Genomic DNA, 19,795 nt, shown 5'->3' on the forward strand with positions numbered 1-19,795 from the left:
AGACTGACAAAATCACTTGTACCCACCACCCAAAATTTCCCCTTCATCTCGAAATCAAAACCCAAAATTCTCAAACAACAAAAAATCACAACTCTACCTTGTAATTTTTTCAATCAACCGTCCAGAATCGAAACTGCAGGACAAACAAAACACCCAAAACATCAAAACCTATATCAGTCAAAAGCCAAAGTATTGAAATCACCCAAAATCAGAGCCTCACCTTGAACCTTTTTGAATCGATCACTCAAATCCCAAACTCGAGCACAAATAGTACTGCTAAAACATCAACACCCATATCAATTCAAAGGCAACCACAACCAAAAACCCAATGAAAACCCAAAAACATAGAAATCAATAAAAAAATACCGTCAGTCTGTGTGCCTCTCTGATTAGAAATTTGGGGCTGGAGTTAAAACCCAGATCCCTCTCCCACTTCTTTCCCTGTGTGCCTTTCCAATCAGTCTCGGGATGAAGATCAACTAAAGTCGTGCTGAGAAGATGAGATGAATTCTTTATCTTTCCTGAATTTCACCTCTCTCTCACTCTCTCACTAGTTCTCTTCATGGTTCTATGGATCGTTCTTGAACTCTCACAGAAGCCGTACAGCTGTCGGGGTAGACCGGTAGAGAGCGAGAGAGAAAATATCTAGAGCTGTAGAGGTGGCTTTTTAACTCAGACTGAATGGCAGGCATGACACGTAACCCTCCGGCACTGTAACGGTAATTCAGAACAAAACAAAGGTCAAAAGCGTCAATTTACTGTTCACTACAATGAACAGACCTTATGAATAGGGCTTTCTGGCTTTCTGCTTTAGATGTATGTATAATTTCTGTCTAAAGAGAGTAATTGTAAGTGTTTGAATTGGCAAGTAATTGAAAGTCTTATTAAAATATTTAGTTCTAATAGTTTGATCACTTCAAATCCAAAGCCCTTGTAGCTTACCTTTATCTTCTTTTGAAAAAACCATATGTCAAACATTTGTATTTGCTTCAATCATTTAACAGGATCAGTAAACGTGCTATAATGTCATTCTTTTACTGTTTTAATTCTGAAACTGCAATTTCAAGATGGACGCATTGAATCTTCACCAAAATGAAAATGGATGACTGATTCTTGTGCTACATTTGCATGAATGTGTTTTGTAACAAGTTGTATATGGATTGTAGGTTGGGAATCGAGGGTTTAGCCATGGGTGCAAAAATTTTGCTCTAAGATTCCTGCTTGTGTTTTGCTGCTCTAACATGGTTAACTCGAGTGTGAAGTGCATCTCGAGTTAGTTTGTTAACATTTACTGCTCTATTGAGCATGGAATGACATGTAAAGACAACATTTGGGATTCTCTGTCAACTTCTTTTCTTTACATTTGATCTGTATACTGTTGATTTAAAGAGCAGAATCAAGCTTATCATACGACTTATTTCTTCTGCATGATAATGGGTGAATCATGCTTATGACCTTCATCTTGTGCTGTTGATTGATGTGTGGCATGTATGGACTAAATCTGCACTTATGAGTTCTGCGGGAAATTAACATGGTTCTGAACTATAGTACATGTGGTGGTCGGTTGATGCGATTGGTCCACATGACTTGTATATATTTCTAATTGGTCATCTTAATTAATTTTTTTTTCATCTCTGCATGGTTCTCACCAAATTCGAGTAATATGATTGGCTCAGATTACCACATAGCAATGTCATGTGGTACTTTGGGACAAAATAATTTCTCGAGTTCTGGTGGTAGGACCTGTGAAAAGCTTTAACTTGGATCTCTGTATTTAGCTACATTAGAGCAAGTTCACCCGTAGTCAAGAAATGTCAAGGTCGAAAAGTCAAGAATTCGACCAGTCAAGTTACTGTTCATTACCACTGGACATGGGTTTCCACCTGTTTTTTTCTTGACCGGTCAAGACTGTTCATTTTTCACTGTTCATTGTGTGTTTACACAGGTCATTTATACTGTTCATTTTTTTTTGGGGGGGCTTTTAAAATTAAAATATATTTGATGATAATAATGGAGATTTATGGATAATTAACGTCATAATTATGCAATTTACTTTTTTTCTAATATTTTCGGTTTACAAATTATGAGCCACCGACAATTTATCTTGAAATAAGTAAACGCACCACCGACAATTTTTCATGAAATGAGTGAAGGCACCACCGACAATTTTTTTGAAACGCTTGAAATAACCACCGACATCTTTGAATGGACCAGATCATTTGCATACTATTCAATCTAACGGTTATTGTTGATGTAATCTTATCTAAGATTTCGGATCAGATTACTTCGAACCAGGAGTGGACACGTGTCCTCGAAGTCTGATCACGTCTTATGTGAAAATTGTAAATAAATAGAGCAAGAGGCAGCACACCATTCACACATAAGCTGATATTCACAAATCTCCTTCTTTTTCATATCTCCAGATCCAACACATTTCCTCTCCTCCCCTCATTTCAATGAAGAAATTGTGGGCTAAGTATCGACAATCTCGAGATGAAATCATGAAGAGATGTGTACGACTAATGCTCTTGTGGTAGCAGCAGTCGCTGAAGCTGAAGCTTCCTCCTGATCATGAAGACGGGGTTCTCAACCAGGGCATGCACCAAATGTGGAGCGATTTAGGGAATCAAGAAGGAAAAACATGATGGAAGATTACTTTGTGGAGCGTGCGGTTTTCAGTGAAGAGGTATTCCGGACACGGTACAGGATGAGTAACAATGTTTTCAACCGCATCTCTCGTGACCTTTGTCGCTATGCCAGTACTTTGTCCAGAAATCAGATGCTGCTAAGAAAGTCGGACTACTTCCCCAGTAAAAGCTGACATGTTCCTTAAGAATGATTGTTTACGGTGCCGGGGCGGATCAATGCGCTGAGTATTGTCGGATGGTGAAATCTACCTCCATCGAGGCTCTGAAACGATTTACAAGAGGAATCGTTAATCTGTACTCGGTAGAATACCTCTGAGCTTGTACTCCGGCCAACCTTAAAAGACTTCTCGCCAAAGCTGAGCGAAGAGGCTTTCCTGGGATGATTGGAAGCATCGACTGCATGCACTGGCAATGGAAGAATTGCCCAACAGGTTGGGCTGGAGAATACAGCGGTCGAAAACGTGTACCCACTATCATCCTCGAAGCAGTCGCATCTTATGACACATGGATATGGCATGCCTTCTTTGAAATGCCTGGATCATTCAACGACCTCAACGTGCTTGCTAAGTCCCCGTTGTTTGACGAGCTGACTGCTGGTCGAGCCCCTCAGATCCAATTTCAAGTGAATAACAAAATTCACAATTTAGGTTATTATCTCGCTGATGGTATTTATCCGCAATGAGTGACTTTCGTTAAATCAATTCCAAGGCCTACATGACCCAAGGATCTGAAGTTTTCCCAGGCTCAAGAGGGGTATAGGAAGGGTGTGGAGAGATGTTTCGGCATTTTACAGACGGTCTTTAGTATTGTTCGAGGAGCAGCTCGTGGCTGGGATAGAGAAGACCTTCTATACATCATGCTGACTATGTTTTGTTATGTTTGTGTGCTTCGAATTTGGCTTGTATTATGTTTTGGGAAGTTGGTGTGCTTTTATTTGGCTTGTATTATGTTTTTTATGTCAGTGTGATTTTAATTTGGTTTGTATTATGTGCTATGATTTTGAATATAAGGTGTGTGCTTTAATAAGAGGAATTTTCAAATACAACTTTGCTTATTTCATTAAATTGTCGCTTACATAAATGAAAGATTAGGAATAAGTACAATACAATTACACAACATGCATAATCACCTAATTATTATGAACCTCATCCTCTCTAGGAATCCAATTTGTGTTTGAAGGTTCATCATTAGGGTTAGGGTTGGTGGAATCACCCGTAGAGAAAGGTAAAAATTGTGGTTGTGTAGGATATCCCCCAGGGTAAGGTGGTTGCGGATAGTATCCACTGGGGTAAAGGGGTTGTGGGAATCCACTGGTGAAGGGAGGTGGTGGGAATCCACCTGTGAAGGGAGGTTGTGGGAATCCATCGGGGCAAGGTGGTTGTGGGTATGCACCGGGGTAAGGAGGTTGTGGGTATGCACCACCAAAATTTGGTTGTGGGAATGCACCACCAAAATTGGGTTGCAGATAGTATCCACCCATAGAAGGTGGCGTCTCCTAGCAAAGTTCTTCTTTCTCCGCTATCTTCTTTTGCTTTCTTGACCAATAACGTTTTTTATTTGGCGTCATTTGACTTGTATCAATCTCCATAATACGCTTTTCCCTCTCTTTATTTCGCTATTTCCTCTCTTTAATTCGCTCTTCCCTTTCTTGTAATAGGAGTTGCTCTTTTCACATTTCAATTTGCAAGAGGATACATGCTCGTTGACTTTCCTCTTCGAGACTTCGAGCGAATTCCTCATCGAGTTTTTTCTTGCCCGCGGTTTCCTCTATTTGGATATTCGCTATACTCTCGAGTGTGCTTGACAAAAGAGTTTGATCTTTCGCTGCCTTCTTTCCTTTCTGAATTGCTTCTTTCTCAGCCTTCCTTCCTTGAGGCCTCACAATAGGATCTGCAGTTTCACCTGCAATTACCTCATCTACATCCATGTCCAAGTTGATGGTCTTTGCATATGTTGACTTCCTTCATTTGATGTTCCTCCTGATGTATGGCTAGGGATGTCTTTAAATTGTGCAAGCCCTCCACAATAGCGTAACTATTAAAACTCTGAAAATTGTGTCTTCTTTTCTTCCCTTTTTTCTTCATCCCGGCATGCCACAATCTATGTGCTTCCTCTTGCTACATAATTAAAAAATAATAATTACTACATTATTTATCAAGACATATTTTACAATAATGTATCAACAAATTAAATAATTTATCAACAAATATAAAGATCATAATTTTAATAAGAAACTATCTCACTGTTTTACAATAAAAATCAATAAGTACAAATATAAACATCGTTGTAATTACATCATTATTTATCAGCTAATTATTTTAATTATAACGAAAAATAATTACTACAATTAAAATGATATTATAATTACTACATTATTTTTCAAGACATATTTACTATAATGTATCAACAAATTAAATAATTTATCCACAAATATAAATGTCATAATTTTAATAAGAAAGTATCTCACCATTTTACAGTAAAAATCAATAAGTACAAATATAAACATCGTTGTAATTACATCATTATTTATCAACTAATTATTTTAATTATACCGAAAAACGATTACTACAAATAAAATGATATTATAATTACTACATTATTTATCAAGTAATATTTTACTATAATGTAAATGATATATCAACAGACACATACCTCATCAACCGCATTTGAACCGCTCTTGTACCAATTTTTCGCTTGCCTTAATGCACAATGCTACTCAAAGAGTTCAACCTTCAAAATTTTCCACCTTCCTTGCAAAGAGGAAGATGATCGGCTCTGGGGCCAATTTGCGACAAAGTGTCACATCACTCGCCTCCATAGGTCGTTTTTTTTTTTTCTGATTTGTGCCCATAGCCGGATCTTGGCTTACAATTTTCCAAGGCTTGCACAATTGAACATCTTCCTCATCCGTCCATCTCCCTTGTCTTGGATATTATCATCTTCACTTTGATCTCCCTCTTGTCCGGCCACTGGACGTGTGTTTCCCCTTTGTTCAGCCATATTGGATATAAATAAATTTGGAAGATGAGAGCTATATGAAGAGGAGGAAGCACAAAATTGGGTTACTGTGAAATATAATTTTTTGGGTGTGAGATGTAAAATAAATGGTAGGTATTTATAGAGAAATGTTTAGAATTTTTTTAAAATTTTTTTTTTTACCGTTTATTAACGTTACAAACATATATATACATGTTAATTGTAAGACGTAGGATTGCCCATTTCATTGAAATGAAGGGCTGGGATTAATTAACCGTTAGGCCCAGATTTCAAATAGGACCAACGGCTATCTTCCACATGGCAGGCCGGCCCTCTCTCTCTGTCGCTACGGGACAAGCGACTGGCTTCACGCCTAGTCTCTTTGTAGAGCCACGAGTCGTCACGCTGTCGTCCAGTTCCCTCCCTTGACGCGTTGTCCTCTGCTGAGATGGTGCTCACATCAGCCATGATCAGGGCTAGGTCGAGCTGGCATGTGGGCTTGGTCGGTCATGGAAATAATCATGGACTTGACTATTTTCTTGGCTGTAGTCAAGATGGGGTGGGTTTTGCCCGGTCAAGCATCCACCGCTGGAGCTTGTTTTCTCCCACAGTCGGTCACCACATCAGCTTGGTGTTGACTATGACCAGTCAAGACTACACCGGTGGACTTGCTCTTAGGTGATTTAGGCCTTTCTTTAAATTGGCTTTGTGTGGAGAAATGCAAGATGAAAAATTAATTATCTTGGTTTTAAAAATTATTTCCTCTCTGTGTTACTAATGACCTTGTGGAGAAGTTAAATTACTTTTCCATCTTGGTTTCACGGAAGTTCGATGTCTACCTTGATCATGAGGCATGTCTCAATAAAAAATGCCTTTATGTAGGAGCCATGCATACTGGATTCTTGGTTGTGTTGTAGAAGCTGGCAAGAGGTATGTTAGCAATTCTAAATACACTTAAGGAGGATCAATTGATTTTAACAAATGAGGAAAATAAGGATTTCTTTTTTATCCGGGCATGTTTTTATTGGTAAAGCAATGACTTCACTTACAGCTTGCTAGTGTTCAATCCCATTGTTTCGATATGGAATATTGTGGTTTTACTTTCCTGAAGCTTCATTCTAACTTTAGGCAAATACTTGCAAACTGTTAGTGTCTTGTTAATTACACTGGCGGATCCAATCACAGACTAGGACGGGCTCAAGCCCGTCCAAGATTCTAGACTAGCTCTTTTTCTCATCTTGTTATTATTGCTGTTGATGTATGGTTTTCAAAAGACTTCGTTAGAAAGAAGAAAACCCAGAAGGAAATATCCAATTTCATTAGCCCTCTATGGAATTTGACATTCAACACTCTATAAGTTAGTTATTTCCAGCTGAATTTGAGAAAGGCAGAGACCCTAGAATTTTGATCTGGGTTTGTGTTTGGTGCTTTTATGAAAGATAGGAATTGGGTTTTGATTAGAAGAGAAGGAGCTGGTGGAATTGGTGTTGTTTGGTGAAGGGAAAAATGGATTTCTTGCCAGAATTTCTTGCAAGCAGTTGGGGCAAAGAATTTGTGGCAGGCGGATGTGGAGGCATTGCTGGTATGTATGTGTGTGTGTGTCTATATATATATATATATATATATATATATATTGTTTAAGAAATCCAAGCCCGCCCAAAACTTCAATCCTAGATCCGCCACTGGTTAATTATATCAAGGACTCCATTTTTTAACAACGAGGTCTAGCTTGCTTGCTGTCTTCTGTTTTTCAGAGTCAAATAAGGTTATTAATATTCAACTTAATGAGTAAATTTTTCTCTTGCCAGAGTTCTCTTCCAAGGCTTGACAACGGGGTGGTAGTGGAACTCTATTAAAGATGTATTTCCCAGGTCAGGCATTTGCCAAGAATCATTATCAACCCTGCCCTATTTGGTGTCTTGTGAATTGTGACAGTACACGTCCTTAGTTCCTTATTCCCAACCTTTTGATTTAAGTCTGTGTGGTTGAAGTGCAAGGTATTTCAATGCTTTGTTCAAGTGCTCCTAGCCAACACTCTAGTTGCTGTATAATACATTAAACTGGTTGGCCTTTTGGCACTTGTTTCATAGCCAAAGAGAAGTTCTGGTTAAGCTAGATTATACTGAGAAGGCCGTAATTTCCAATGGGGGATGTTTCATTTTATCTTCTAGGAAAAAACTAGCAAATATGCCTTGGTTTTTCATGGCAGCACTTGTTACATTTCAACCTCTGCAGACAATGTAAAGTTGAGTACATAGCAGCACTAGTTCTGCATCTTCATTCTATTCTTTGGTGATGCCTCCAAGCATACAAAGTCCGATCTTAAGAATCAAAAGTATGCACTTCTACACGCTTTCATTTTCCTCAGATTCTCACATACAGATTCTGTTTTCAACTTCAATTCTGCTTTGATTTCGTTTTCACAAGCACTCATTTAGTTCACTTGATTTTCAGATGTGCTCATTCGACAGTGGCAGAAAGAGCAAGGTCCAAAATTTACACTTGTCTTCCGAGTGTTGCCAGATAACAAAGTTATGGACACTCAAACCGTCTTTAACCACGACCCTTAAACATTACTTTGGTGATTTTTCTTTCTTCGAAAATTTCCAACACAATGATCCCATTACTATATACATCTCCTTTTCTTGAATGCTCAACACCAATTGCGTGCTCTGCAACTCAGAAAGCAATCGAGTTTCTATGTACTATATACATTCTCTAGATGTTTAATTAGACCCATTTCATCATCAATATGAAAGCACAAGTAAACCTTGAAAGGATATTGAGATCTGTTTGAGATTGGTAATCTTAGAACTCTATGACCTCTGCCTTTGCATTTAATGGATACTATGAGAAAGACTCATGAGACCAAGACTGGCTAAACAGACACTTTGGATATGCCAATCAAAGCATATGGCTCCAAGGACGGACGCACTAATTAACCCAACAGGGTTAAAGGATGAAAGAACTGTACATTAAGAACAACATTGGAGGATCAAAACCCACATAGGCTCCTTGGAAGGATTGAAATTGAGAACTGCCGGTCTCTCTTCATCATGCTCTTAGACAAGAAATGCTCAGAGACAACGTCTATATATAGCAATGATTAACCGAGTACTGGCTGGGGTTAGCATGAAGGCGACAATAGGGTACGAGGCCCTCGCATATGAAAGCATTTCAACCAAGTAGCATTTAGTCTAGCTAGTACTTCTAAGTTATTCCCCTGCAAAAGGAAGCGTCAGTAAAGATGTCATGTTCGACATCTAAGGTAACACTAAAAGAAGTTACATACTTAATATACTAATCATTTGACACGATCTTCACACGTGACAATTAGTCTTTTCATTTTATGTTATTTTTGGAACAAACATCGGTCCTTTTATTTGTGTAATAATTTGATTTTATATGTCTCACTTTGTTTGTTGAAGTAATGTGCTGATTATTTGTTTTGGAGAATGATTTATCCCGCAAATTATATAAAAAAATTGATATTCCACCTTTCATTTCATTTTCTTGGGGAATGAAAGAAAACAACGCGTTTAGAAACGCGCTAATACATTGCACGACGCCGTATTGACCAAGCGAACCAAAGTACATTTAGTACTATTATTGATTTGATATATTTGCACTTGCTATAGATCGGTGGCCTCTCGAAAATGGATGTCTAGCGTGGTTGCACTACTGACATCACCTCATGGTTCGCCGTAGAAACGGATTCTACTATAATAATAATAAAAACCTGCAATCTCAACCATTTAGGTGATCCACCCGTCCATTGTTCATAAATGTGTATTGACGGTCAACGTTAATAGTTAAAACAAATCTTCTTCATCCATTTCCGGCAGCCGCGATGTTTCTCGACAACACTCTAATATCTTAGAGCTGAGCAAGAGGAGCAGCTGCTACCAATCCCCTTTCACTCTTTTTCTTGATGGACTCGGGTTTCGACCTGTTGCTCCACCAATTGACCAATTGCATGGTAGGATCGGAGTTTGAATATAAGTTCTGAAATAACCATCCAAAACCCAGATTTGAATATGAAGTTGTTTTGAAGGAGGTCGAAGAATGAGCAAATGTCTATGGTAACCCAACTCAGATAAAATCAAATTGCATGAATCCTAAAGCTGAAGTAATATTATGATTGACATTGATGACAAGCTCAGTGGCCAAGTAGAATGCAACACCTTGCCTCCCTCTCTTCCCCGAAAACCACTCACCTTCATCTTCAACCTCTATCCTTCTCTAGTTCACTTTATCATACCCGAAAGCTCAGACCCAGAACAGAAGAATTTAGGGTCAAGAAGAAGCGACGGCCAATACGAAGCGATGAGCCATACAAGGGGATATGGATAGCCGAGATTCACGAGCCAAACAAGCGCTCCCGAATTTGGCTTGGGTTATACTCGACTCCGGTGACGGCTGCTCCCAATGAAGGAGGAGTGCAGGGGCATTTTCGTCAAACCCCCCACGGACCCAACTTGGCTCCTCCCCATTAATAAAAACAGCAGATTTAAAACAAAAGGAAAGGAAAAAACCATTCCCCAACGCTTTATTAAATTACTAGCATTTTTCCACACATGCTCTGCATGTGTAAGTTATTAGTTTTTATTTTCCAGAAAATAAAAAAGAAAAAAGTTGGTTATTGCAGAGAAAATAAAGTGGGAGAGAGAAAAATGGGTTGTGGATATTTTTTTTTTCAAATTTTTTAAAGAAAAATGCATTTTGTATATGTCTTAATTATCCTTGTGATTTAATTAATTCTCAAAGTTTATTAATATTTAAGGGTCAATTCTGTCAAAATTTTAGATTTTGGCTAACAAACCCTCCTCTTTTAATAATAGTATAGATTATTATTATTATCTTTTAAAATTGAAAATGGTTTTTGAAGGGTTGCACGACGCCGTATTGGCAACCGACCCTTTCCTTTTGCCTATATATTGCACGACGCCGTATTGGCAACCGAGCCTTTCCTTTTCCCTATATATTGCCCAACCGACCCTTTCCTTTTCCAATTCGGAGTCTGAGCTTCTTACTCTGAAATCTGTGTGGGTCTTGCGTTTCATAAGGGATTTCCAATTGCACTCGCTTCGCTTAGATCACTCTTAGTTTCTGCGTTATATCCGTCTCTTTCTGGGTTTTGCGCTTCAGAATTGCAGCTATGGGTTGCGATTCTAAAAGAAGGCGTAGAGAGGATGTGGGTGACACAACGATTTCATCATCCAAGAAGCAAAAGCTGATGCCGATGACAGGTTTGGAGCAGACCCAAAAGCTTCTTTGTTGCGGGATCTTGCAGGAGCTAATTGATCACCGTCATGGCTCTGTGGCTGTTCGAATCCCTGATTCTCAGGAGGTTCGAAGGCCTATGGATCTGTCCACCGTCAAATCCAAGTTGGAGAGAGACAACTACTCCAGTATTGATGCCTTTGTGGCCGATGTCAAGCTTACCTTCCAAAACGCGTTATGGTATTACTCTCTTGGAGAAAAACAGCATGCAATGGCCAAGAATCTTGGTAAGGTTTTTGAGGCTAAGTGGAAATTACGGTTTCCTGAAACTAGGTCTTCAACCTTGAAAGCTTCTTGTGCTACTTTGGATAGGTCTGTGTCTCTTATTAGTCCATTAAGTCTTCAACAACTCAACAACAACAAAAGAGGAGGAGGGCCAAGAGGTCATCCAGAAACCTTGACGAACAGAAGGGTTCTGCTTCTGCTATCACTTGTGCAGTGGATTGTGCAGTGGATAAAGATAAGGAACACCGAATCAAGCGCGGCCTTGACGAAGAGAAGGGTTCTGCTTCTGCTATCACTTGTGCAGTGAATAAATATAAGGAGCTCCGAATCAAACGGCTAAGGGAACAGGCTCGTAAGGAAATTTTGAGGGTTGAAGAGGCTGCTCGATTGAAAGTCGAGAATCCTTTACAAGATCTTCAACAACTCAACTTGTTGTGCAGTGGTGGCATCAAACAGGATTCTTGTTACAGGGTGTATCGTTGGTTGACACTTGACAAGTTGGGCATCTATTTGAAGAGGGATGAACTTGAACATGTTTATGAAGAGGATGAATTTCGCATTGGAGATTGGGAAGAAGGTGAAATCCGTTGATGAAGCTCGAAGAATTTCCATTTTACTTAATTGATTATCACTTCTTTAACTTGAAATTAAAGAAACTGTTTTTTCTTCTCTAATTGTCTGTCCCTTGCTTTGTGATTTGTTATGGTGAGCAGGTGGAGAACAGAGTCCACAAACAACGAAATATTACATCCACATATGGTGGCATATCATCATCATCAAGTACATACTGCTACGTAGCAAAATTTATTCTATGTACAAAAATTCATGTAATCGTGACAGAAACTTTGACTGTTATCAAAATGAGATTTCTGCTTTTTGCTCCCTTTGACTGTTATCAAAATGAGTGCTGAAAATCTGTGTATGATCTGTTAATCTTTCAAGTGCATATTTGGCTGGATATTCTTATTTGTTCTTGTCTCGGATGACATGGGGTTGCTATATTTTCTTCTTGCTGGTTTGTGCTTCTCTTTCTCAGGAAAATGTCAAGACAAAGCATCCACAGTTGCTGTATGAGTCGAAGTTGTATAAAATACTACAGGGAGGAAGTAATAGCCTTCACCACTATCCTTTTTTGCTTTTTCTGTACTATGTATGTTGAAGTACATATCTTTCTGAACTCTTTTATGACTTGTCAGCTGGAATTCCAAATGTGCGATGGTTTGGCACTGAAGGAGACTACAATGTTCTTGTGATGGATTTATTGGGACCTAGTCTTGAGGATTTATTCAACTTTTGCAGTAGGAAGTTGTCTCTTAAGACTGTTCTCATGCTTGCAGATCAAATGGTAAGATTCTTTTGATGATGGATGCATATTTTCTGGAATCTAGTGTGGTTTGTAGTTTAATCATCTTTGTATTGAAATTCATGTTAGATAAATCGAGTGGAGTTTGTTCATTCCAAGTCTTTTCTACATCGGGATATCAAACCAGACAAGTTCCTAATGGGATTGGGTCGTCGGGCAAATCAGGTCCTTTGAACTTTCTATTTAATTCCTAATTCAGTGTTTATGTTCCATGTAACTATTGTTGTCATTTTTGTGCTATATGTAAATGCATTACTTTCTCTCTGCTTTTGTAGATTTACATCATTGACTTCGGCCTCGCTAAGAAGTATAGAGACACATCAACCCATCAGCATATTCCTTATAGGTTGGTTGCTTTGAATGACTTTTGAATATTGACCTGTTTCACAGCTCATCCCTACTTCTGAAATTCTGTCAGTTTCTCTTCCTCTCTTGAATATGTGTTTGAAGACTAGAGGCCTAATAGACTTATAGGGGTGGTTCTTAATGTGTCGGACTTTAACTTGTGCTACTATCGATGTCTAAAGTACCAGCATTAGATTCACATGGACTTTCAAGGACGTTGAGGGTTTACCCACATTCAATCTGTAATGCCGATTCTCTATTTAGTTAGATACAATCATGGATTCATGGTGTAGGAACTTATATCATTTATTTTCGCTTGGGCAATTTATGATTGCTTTAGAGCAGGTTTCTTCAGCCAGTATTTTATGTCATTTTAAGTAGAATTATTTAAAGGAGCAAGGAAAGCATTTTCAGTGATTTAGTTTTTGACTAGAGATGTTTTGGAGGTATGAGGATATTTTTTTTCATGTTCTTGTATTTAGTTACCGTCAAGGCCTGGATTGAGGCTGTAGTTGGTCGGTGTCTACCCCAAATGAATGAGATCCACTTTTTGGAATAAGTTTTTTAACATAAATTTGGTTGATTATGAATTGGTTTAGTGAGACTTGTGATGTGCGGTACTGTAAGGTAATCAGACCACACGATATTGCTTACATAATGCATTTATTTCTGAACAAGTGTTCAGTTGGCACCTGCCCTAGTTTAATCCTGTTATATTTATCTGCCTTGCCGATCCCATTGTCTTGGGTGTTTTGATATGAAATGGCATTTTCTTAGTTAGTTTATCTATGGTTTTGATGTGCTCATGTTAATTCAGAGATAATAAGAATTTGACTGGGACAGCAAGATATGCAAGCATGAATACTCATCTTGGCATTGGTAAGCTATCTAACTCTCTCTCTCTCTCTCTCTCTCTCCCTCTCCCACTTCCCTTTTTCTCTCCCTCTAGCCGACTCTGATCTTGTAATTGTTGATGTATAGAACAAAGCCGAAGGGATGATCTCGAGTCACTTGGATATGTGCTTATGTACTTCCTAAGAGGAAGGTAAATATTGCACCTGCTGGTATTTTTTCTTTTTATTCTTTTGCATATTCGATTATGTCATGACTTTGTGTTTTGGATAGTCTTCCATGGCAGGGATTGAAGGCTGGAACTAAAAAGCAGAAGTATGAGAAGATCAGTGAAAAGAAAGTGTCAACATCAATTGAGGTTAACTGAATCTCATAGTATTGATTTTATGCACAATAATGATTCAATGGTATTCTTGGAAGTATGGAATATTAACTGCTGCTTTCTTAATTCTTTCTTAGGCCTTATGCCGTGGTTATCCCACCGAATTTGCCTCATACTTCCATTACTGTAGATCTCTACGTTTTGATGATAAACCAGATTATGCTTATCTGAAGAGATTGTTTCGTGACCTTTTTATTTGCGAAGGTTTGACATTCTTCCCTTTTTTTTCCCCCCGTACACAGAAAATCTGTTTAAATATAGTTCTTTGATAGCTTACTTGATAGTGCTGTAGTGGTCTTTTTGTAGAGTTCTTAACATATTGCTGTCTTATTACGCCAGGTTTTCAGTTTGATTATGTCTTTGATTGGACGATCTTGAAATATCAGCAGTCGCAGATTGCCACACCTCCTACTCGTGCTCCTGTAAGTGACACAGATATTACTATTTGAACACATCCTTAAGTTAACTTGTTATCTTATATTATTCACTATTTTATAGGGTGGTGCTGGACCAAGCTCTGGACTGCCTCCAGTTGCAAATGTTGAAAGACAATCAGGTAATTGTATAATCATTCATTTTCTCAATCACTGTCATATTTACGTGGAAAAGCTTTCTTTTTAATGTTTGCGTATTTACTTAGTATAGTCTCTCAGAAATTGCAGCCATTGTTTTCTCTTTGTGGTTGAAATTTGCTGTTTATTGTATATGGTTTTATATTTTTCCAGATTCTTTTCTTTAACTATTGAAGTTAGATCGATTCCAGTATTTATGGATGTAATGTCTTCATTAACCTAGATGTTATTTATGTATTTATTTTTAATTAATGTTTTGCAGGTGGGGAGGAAGTTAGACCTACTGGTTGGTCGTTGGCAGATCCCTCACGTAGGAGAAATTCTGGACCGATTGTAAATCCTGGAAGCTTGTCTAAACAAAAAAGTCCTGTTGCAAATGATCCATCTGTGTCTAAAGACGCAATGGTAAGTATCTTTGTTTCTGTTCTGATTTTGTGTTGCTTTTTATTGACCAGATCTTCAGCTGTAGCAGCTTTACACCTAGGTTGTTTCATTTCAGTCGTCATCATGATTTGGCTAAGTGTATAATTGGATTAATGTAATTTGTCGTTTTTCTTGGATTTGTTCAGTTATCAAGTTCTAGTTTTTTGCGGTCAACTGGATCATCAAGGAGGGCTGTAGTTTCTAGCAGTCGGGATGCAGTAATTGTTGGCAGTGAATCCGAGCCCTCTCGCCCTCAAACCACAGAGGCAAGTCCTGGAACACTAGGTAAAATTTCTTCTGTCCAAAGAAGTTCACCAGTTGTATCTTCAGAGCAGAATCGTACCACTTCTGGTAGAAATATTTCGACCGTAAAAAACTTAAGTCCACCCTCAGAGGTATTGAGACCCTTCATTTTAATAGCGACGAGAGAGTACAGTATTAGCAGTCGCTTCTCTCAATATGTCGCCCACTGTAAATTTGAAAAACGGTATACAGTTCTCACACACTTCGGGTGGAATTTGTTTTCTTAAATGTACTATGTTTGAGGAAAGCTGCAACAATTTGGGGTTGTCTCAAAGCAGTTTGCAATAATGACAACATACAGAAGTGGAAATTTGATGCCCAGAAGACCTACCCAGGTAAGAAGGCCCTTTGTCAATACAGCACAAGTTGTGTCACTGTGGTTTCACCGTCTCAATACCTTGTCCAAATGAGTGTTTGTGCTTTTGTCAAACACGACTGTGTAGGTCAAATGCTGATTGACACTGTAAAACTGTAAGTACACCAACATTTTGATTTTGTGATGTATTATGATATTGTAATCCTAGATATAGCAGGTACTGAGTGTTAAAGCCTACCGATTGATGTTGGCACTAGGCACTTCTGTTGCATATATTATTGGAGTTCAATGTGGTTGTATTTGGTTGCATGACATACATTAGGGCTTCATGCAGAAATATCAATCTAGTGTTTTCATGTTTTTTCAAACCATGTGTTTTCAGTATGATGAGTGTTGTGAGATCAGTTGCCGGTCTTTATTTCCTATTCTTCCCCAGTAAATAAAATAACTTTTTTTTTCCCTACTACAACTATAGGTAATTGCCTGTAGTTCTGGTGATTAAGCACATTTATCTCTGCATTTCCTAAAAGTTGAATTGTTATCAACTGTTATTGTGGGACAGGTAATGAGATGATATTGTTCTGTTGGTAACAATCATTAGATAAACTGATTGCTTTTGTTTTGTTCGTTTTCTTTTTATGTGAAAATTGTAGTAGAGACTGTAATTAATCGAACTATGGTTCAAGGGTTCAAAAAATATATACATATGAAGTGGCATTTTTACATTTCAAATCTCATGCTCTTTCACTTCTTCCCCTCTTCCTCTTAATATTTCGTCTTTTCTTTGCAAAAGGTTGAAATATAAGCAACAAAGGGTTTGACAATAAAAGGTATTTTAAAATAATACGTATTACGTTTCTTAATGGTCCATGTAAGAGTTTTGACGCTGATATACATACATGTTTGGTATTTTTCACGAATACTCCCTTATTTTGACGCCAATTATTAAAGATCAACAATTCTTTGTAAGTGCTTTAAAAAAAAAGAGGAGGGGGCGGCGTGGCGTGTCTTTGCCAATGGACGATTGCTCGTTAAAATTACTTAATGGGCGACTTTCACTTTCTAGAGTGCAGCATTCCATTAAAGCTTCATTTCACTCGCCACTAAAAGGAAATAAATAAAACAATGGGTTAATGCTCATACACCCTGTTTTTAAAAAAACACTTCCCAAAAACCCCAACAAAATGTTTTTGTTCCTCTCCACCCAGATTTCTGTCCTTTTCCTTCCTTCTCACCCAACTTTTCCATTTCTCTTCCATCAGTACCCTTCTGACAACCTTTTTTTTCTTTTGCATAGTATGTGTTTTATTTTGATGAAACGTGGTGGACCCATTTTTTATTTGTTTAAATAGAAGCATGATAAATTCATCCTCTATCTCAAAGGTAAACAGTATATTGTACTGTTCATAATTTCGATCGTTGACACACTTGAATTAGGTGCCATCTGTAAAAATACTAGCAAAGAATTGCAAAAAAAAAGAGAAAAATTGAGAAAGCTGAGAGCCTATAGAGATAGTCTTGATAGGGAATCACCCAAGTATTGGGATATCATTTCTAGACTACAGACTAGAATCTATAAAATAGAACAAGAGATTGATAATCTCTTATATGTTCTTGAAGAGGAACAAAAACCTCTGGATTATTTGAGCATTGGTTAGATCCGCAAATTACTGGTATCAGAGCTTGTAAAATAGCTCAAGGAGAACCCCTCCTTAATGGGGACAATGTCAGAGTTGATATTAGAGAAAATAAATTCTCTACTGAAATCTTCTTATGAGAAATATCAGAAGCTATTACTAGAAATATCTAGATGTCAAACTCATCTAGAAAAATTACCTGCTATAATCCACCTATTAGAAAGATTGGAAAACAAACTGGATTATATCAAAGATCTTCCAAAAACGGAAGAAGAAAAACTAACGAGTGTTAGTAGAAAAATCAAAGAACAGCAAAAAACGCTGGATTCTATACTGAAGGACAAGAAAGTGCCTACAGTAAAAAAGAAGACTAATGGATTCAAACCATTAGAAAAACCAGACACAAATTGTTTTCCTAACATGATTTTTCTGGAACCATCTACTAGTCAGACTAGTATCCGGTATGAAAACCCGGAAAAAAAGAGAAATGAAGATGTTAAGCATCTTTGGAAAAAAGAAAGGAGTTCAACTCCTAAATTCTGAAGAATTTGAATACAATGAAATCGAGCATGAGGTAAAAAACACCTCAATTCCAAAGCAAGATTTCAAACAGATCTACAGAAGGGGAACATTTGACTTGATGGATAGCCATCATTTCAAAGTACTTGAATTCACAACCCCCTCAACAACAGGAGAAACAGATCTCTTGATGATCACCCCTGCTGAAGTTGCCAGAGCACAAGCAAAGAAGTATCAATTTATGCACATTGGAGCAGTCCAAGTCGGCATAAAGCTTTTGGCAAGAGAAGGCATCAACTGTTCAGTCCTATGTGTCCTACAAGACAACAGACCGACAGACTTCCAAGCTAGTCTGTTGGGAACTCTAGAAGCATCACTTTGCCATCAAGTGGCATATTTCAATTGCTCCCCAACTTCACCACCAGCCTGAAGGATGCAGCCCATTGTCTCAGACTAAGAGTCAAGACAGATGGAATATCAATGAAAAATGATATGCAAGAACTGGCGATAGTATACAGAGTATACTATAAACTAATGAGCACCACAGTAGAGCCGAAGACACGGATCTCCAACATCCCTGGTCTCACTACTGGATTCCTCACCAGCTAGAAGAACCATTCACAACAGATTCACAAGGTTGCTTGGAATAAAGTAACTTTTCCTCTTGAATGGAAATTGTCCGGTCCAAAAAAGCTACCAGAAAGAGCAAAAGAAAAAAATCTACGAGAGTAGAAGAACTGGGGAAATCAGCATTAACTTCGACAATCACAGAAAAAGTGATATATGTCCTGAGAGCCTCAGGATAAACAGCAATCTTCTGAGAAAAAGCTATAGCACTAGAGAAGCTAGTGTCAGTGGTACAAAACCCACTATTGAAGAGCCAATAACAGAAGAAGACTTGGAAGCTGATCTGAACAGACCAGTCCATATGCTCAGAGCTGAGAAGCTCTATGATCTTTATAAAGAGGCTGAGAATTGTGAAAATCCTGAACAATTAGAAAAACTAATCGAATAAATGAAAGAATTCAAATTCAGAAAGACGAGAAAAGTCTTTCCTTATCAAGATATTGAAATGGAAGATGGAGAAAGCTCCAGAACTTTCATAAAAAGAGAAACAAGGGAAACAAAACTCCCATTTCAGAAAGCCCCCATGGGTAACAAAGGAGAAAGAAATTCTCAAAGATTCGTCCCCGAGGACAATCTGCCAAGAGTTCCGATCACTAACTATGGCATCTGGTTGAATCTAGACAAGAGTCTAGACAAAAGAAAAATTATTGACCAGTGGGTAGATAGCCTGATGATGGCTTCTGCACTTACCCTTGGCAAATTTGAAGTGCCAGATTTGCAGGTGTACTATGAAACTACTCTTACTGGAGTGGCAAAAAAGTACTACCTATCCTTCAAAGAAACTGCCAGAGGAAGAGACTGGCTTGAAGAGATAAAAAATTCTAAGTCTCCATACGATTTTGCAGTACCCCTGTACAATCAATTCTGTGGAGATCTTTCAAATCTAAGTGAAAAAACCAAAGAAATGGCAAGAAAGCTCCCTGAACCATGGAGAACAGCTGTGAGAGAAAGCATAGCTGAGAAGCCAATTGAAAGATTTTCAGTTGGAGGAATCGTCGATAGAATACAGAAATTACTGAAGGAGCAATGCAAAGCCAATCTTAGAGCTAAGATGACCAAAAAGCAACTCAAAGGAGTTGAAAATTTCTGTTATGGAATACTGGATATGCCCACAAACTGGGGATGTCATGAATCCAAATTCCACAGAAAGAAGAAGAAAGAAAAATATTACTCTAAAAAATTCAAAAAGAGTAATCAGAAGAAGGATTGGAAATTCAAGAAAAGTTCCAATTACAAGAAACAGCAGGATGAAAATCCTAAAAAGAAATTCTTCAAGAAAAAGAAGAATACTCATCAGCATAAACAACCTAGCAAGAAAGCTTGC

The 19,795-nt window shown here is 38.1% G+C and overlaps 1 protein-coding gene and 1 pseudogene across 2 annotated transcripts in view; both read left to right on the top strand.

Annotated features, from left to right (window-relative positions):
* Positions 1–10,617: 10,617 nt before the first annotated feature.
* The window catches only part of LOC121051586 (transcription factor GTE12-like), a 52,178-nt gene continuing 43,000 nt past the window's right edge, over positions 10,618–19,795 (top strand). The window contains exons 1-2 of one of the 2 annotated variants that reach the window (XM_040514200.1): positions 10,632–11,134; positions 11,220–11,284. In XM_040514200.1, coding sequence (XP_040370134.1) covers positions 10,783–11,134; positions 11,220–11,245 — 378 coding nt within the window. In that variant the 5' untranslated portion in view covers positions 10,632–10,782 and the 3' untranslated portion in view covers positions 11,246–11,284. Of the gene's footprint in view, positions 11,135–11,219; positions 11,285–19,795 lie in introns of those variants that run through there. The other variant, XM_040514199.1, reaches the window with a different exon arrangement.
* Positions 11,280–15,977, top strand: LOC112187376 (annotated as a pseudogene).

This window comes from Rosa chinensis, chromosome 2, assembly GCF_002994745.2.
Source record: "Rosa chinensis cultivar Old Blush chromosome 2, RchiOBHm-V2, whole genome shotgun sequence".
In the NCBI taxonomy this organism is placed as follows: Eukaryota; Viridiplantae; Streptophyta; class Magnoliopsida; order Rosales; family Rosaceae; genus Rosa; species Rosa chinensis.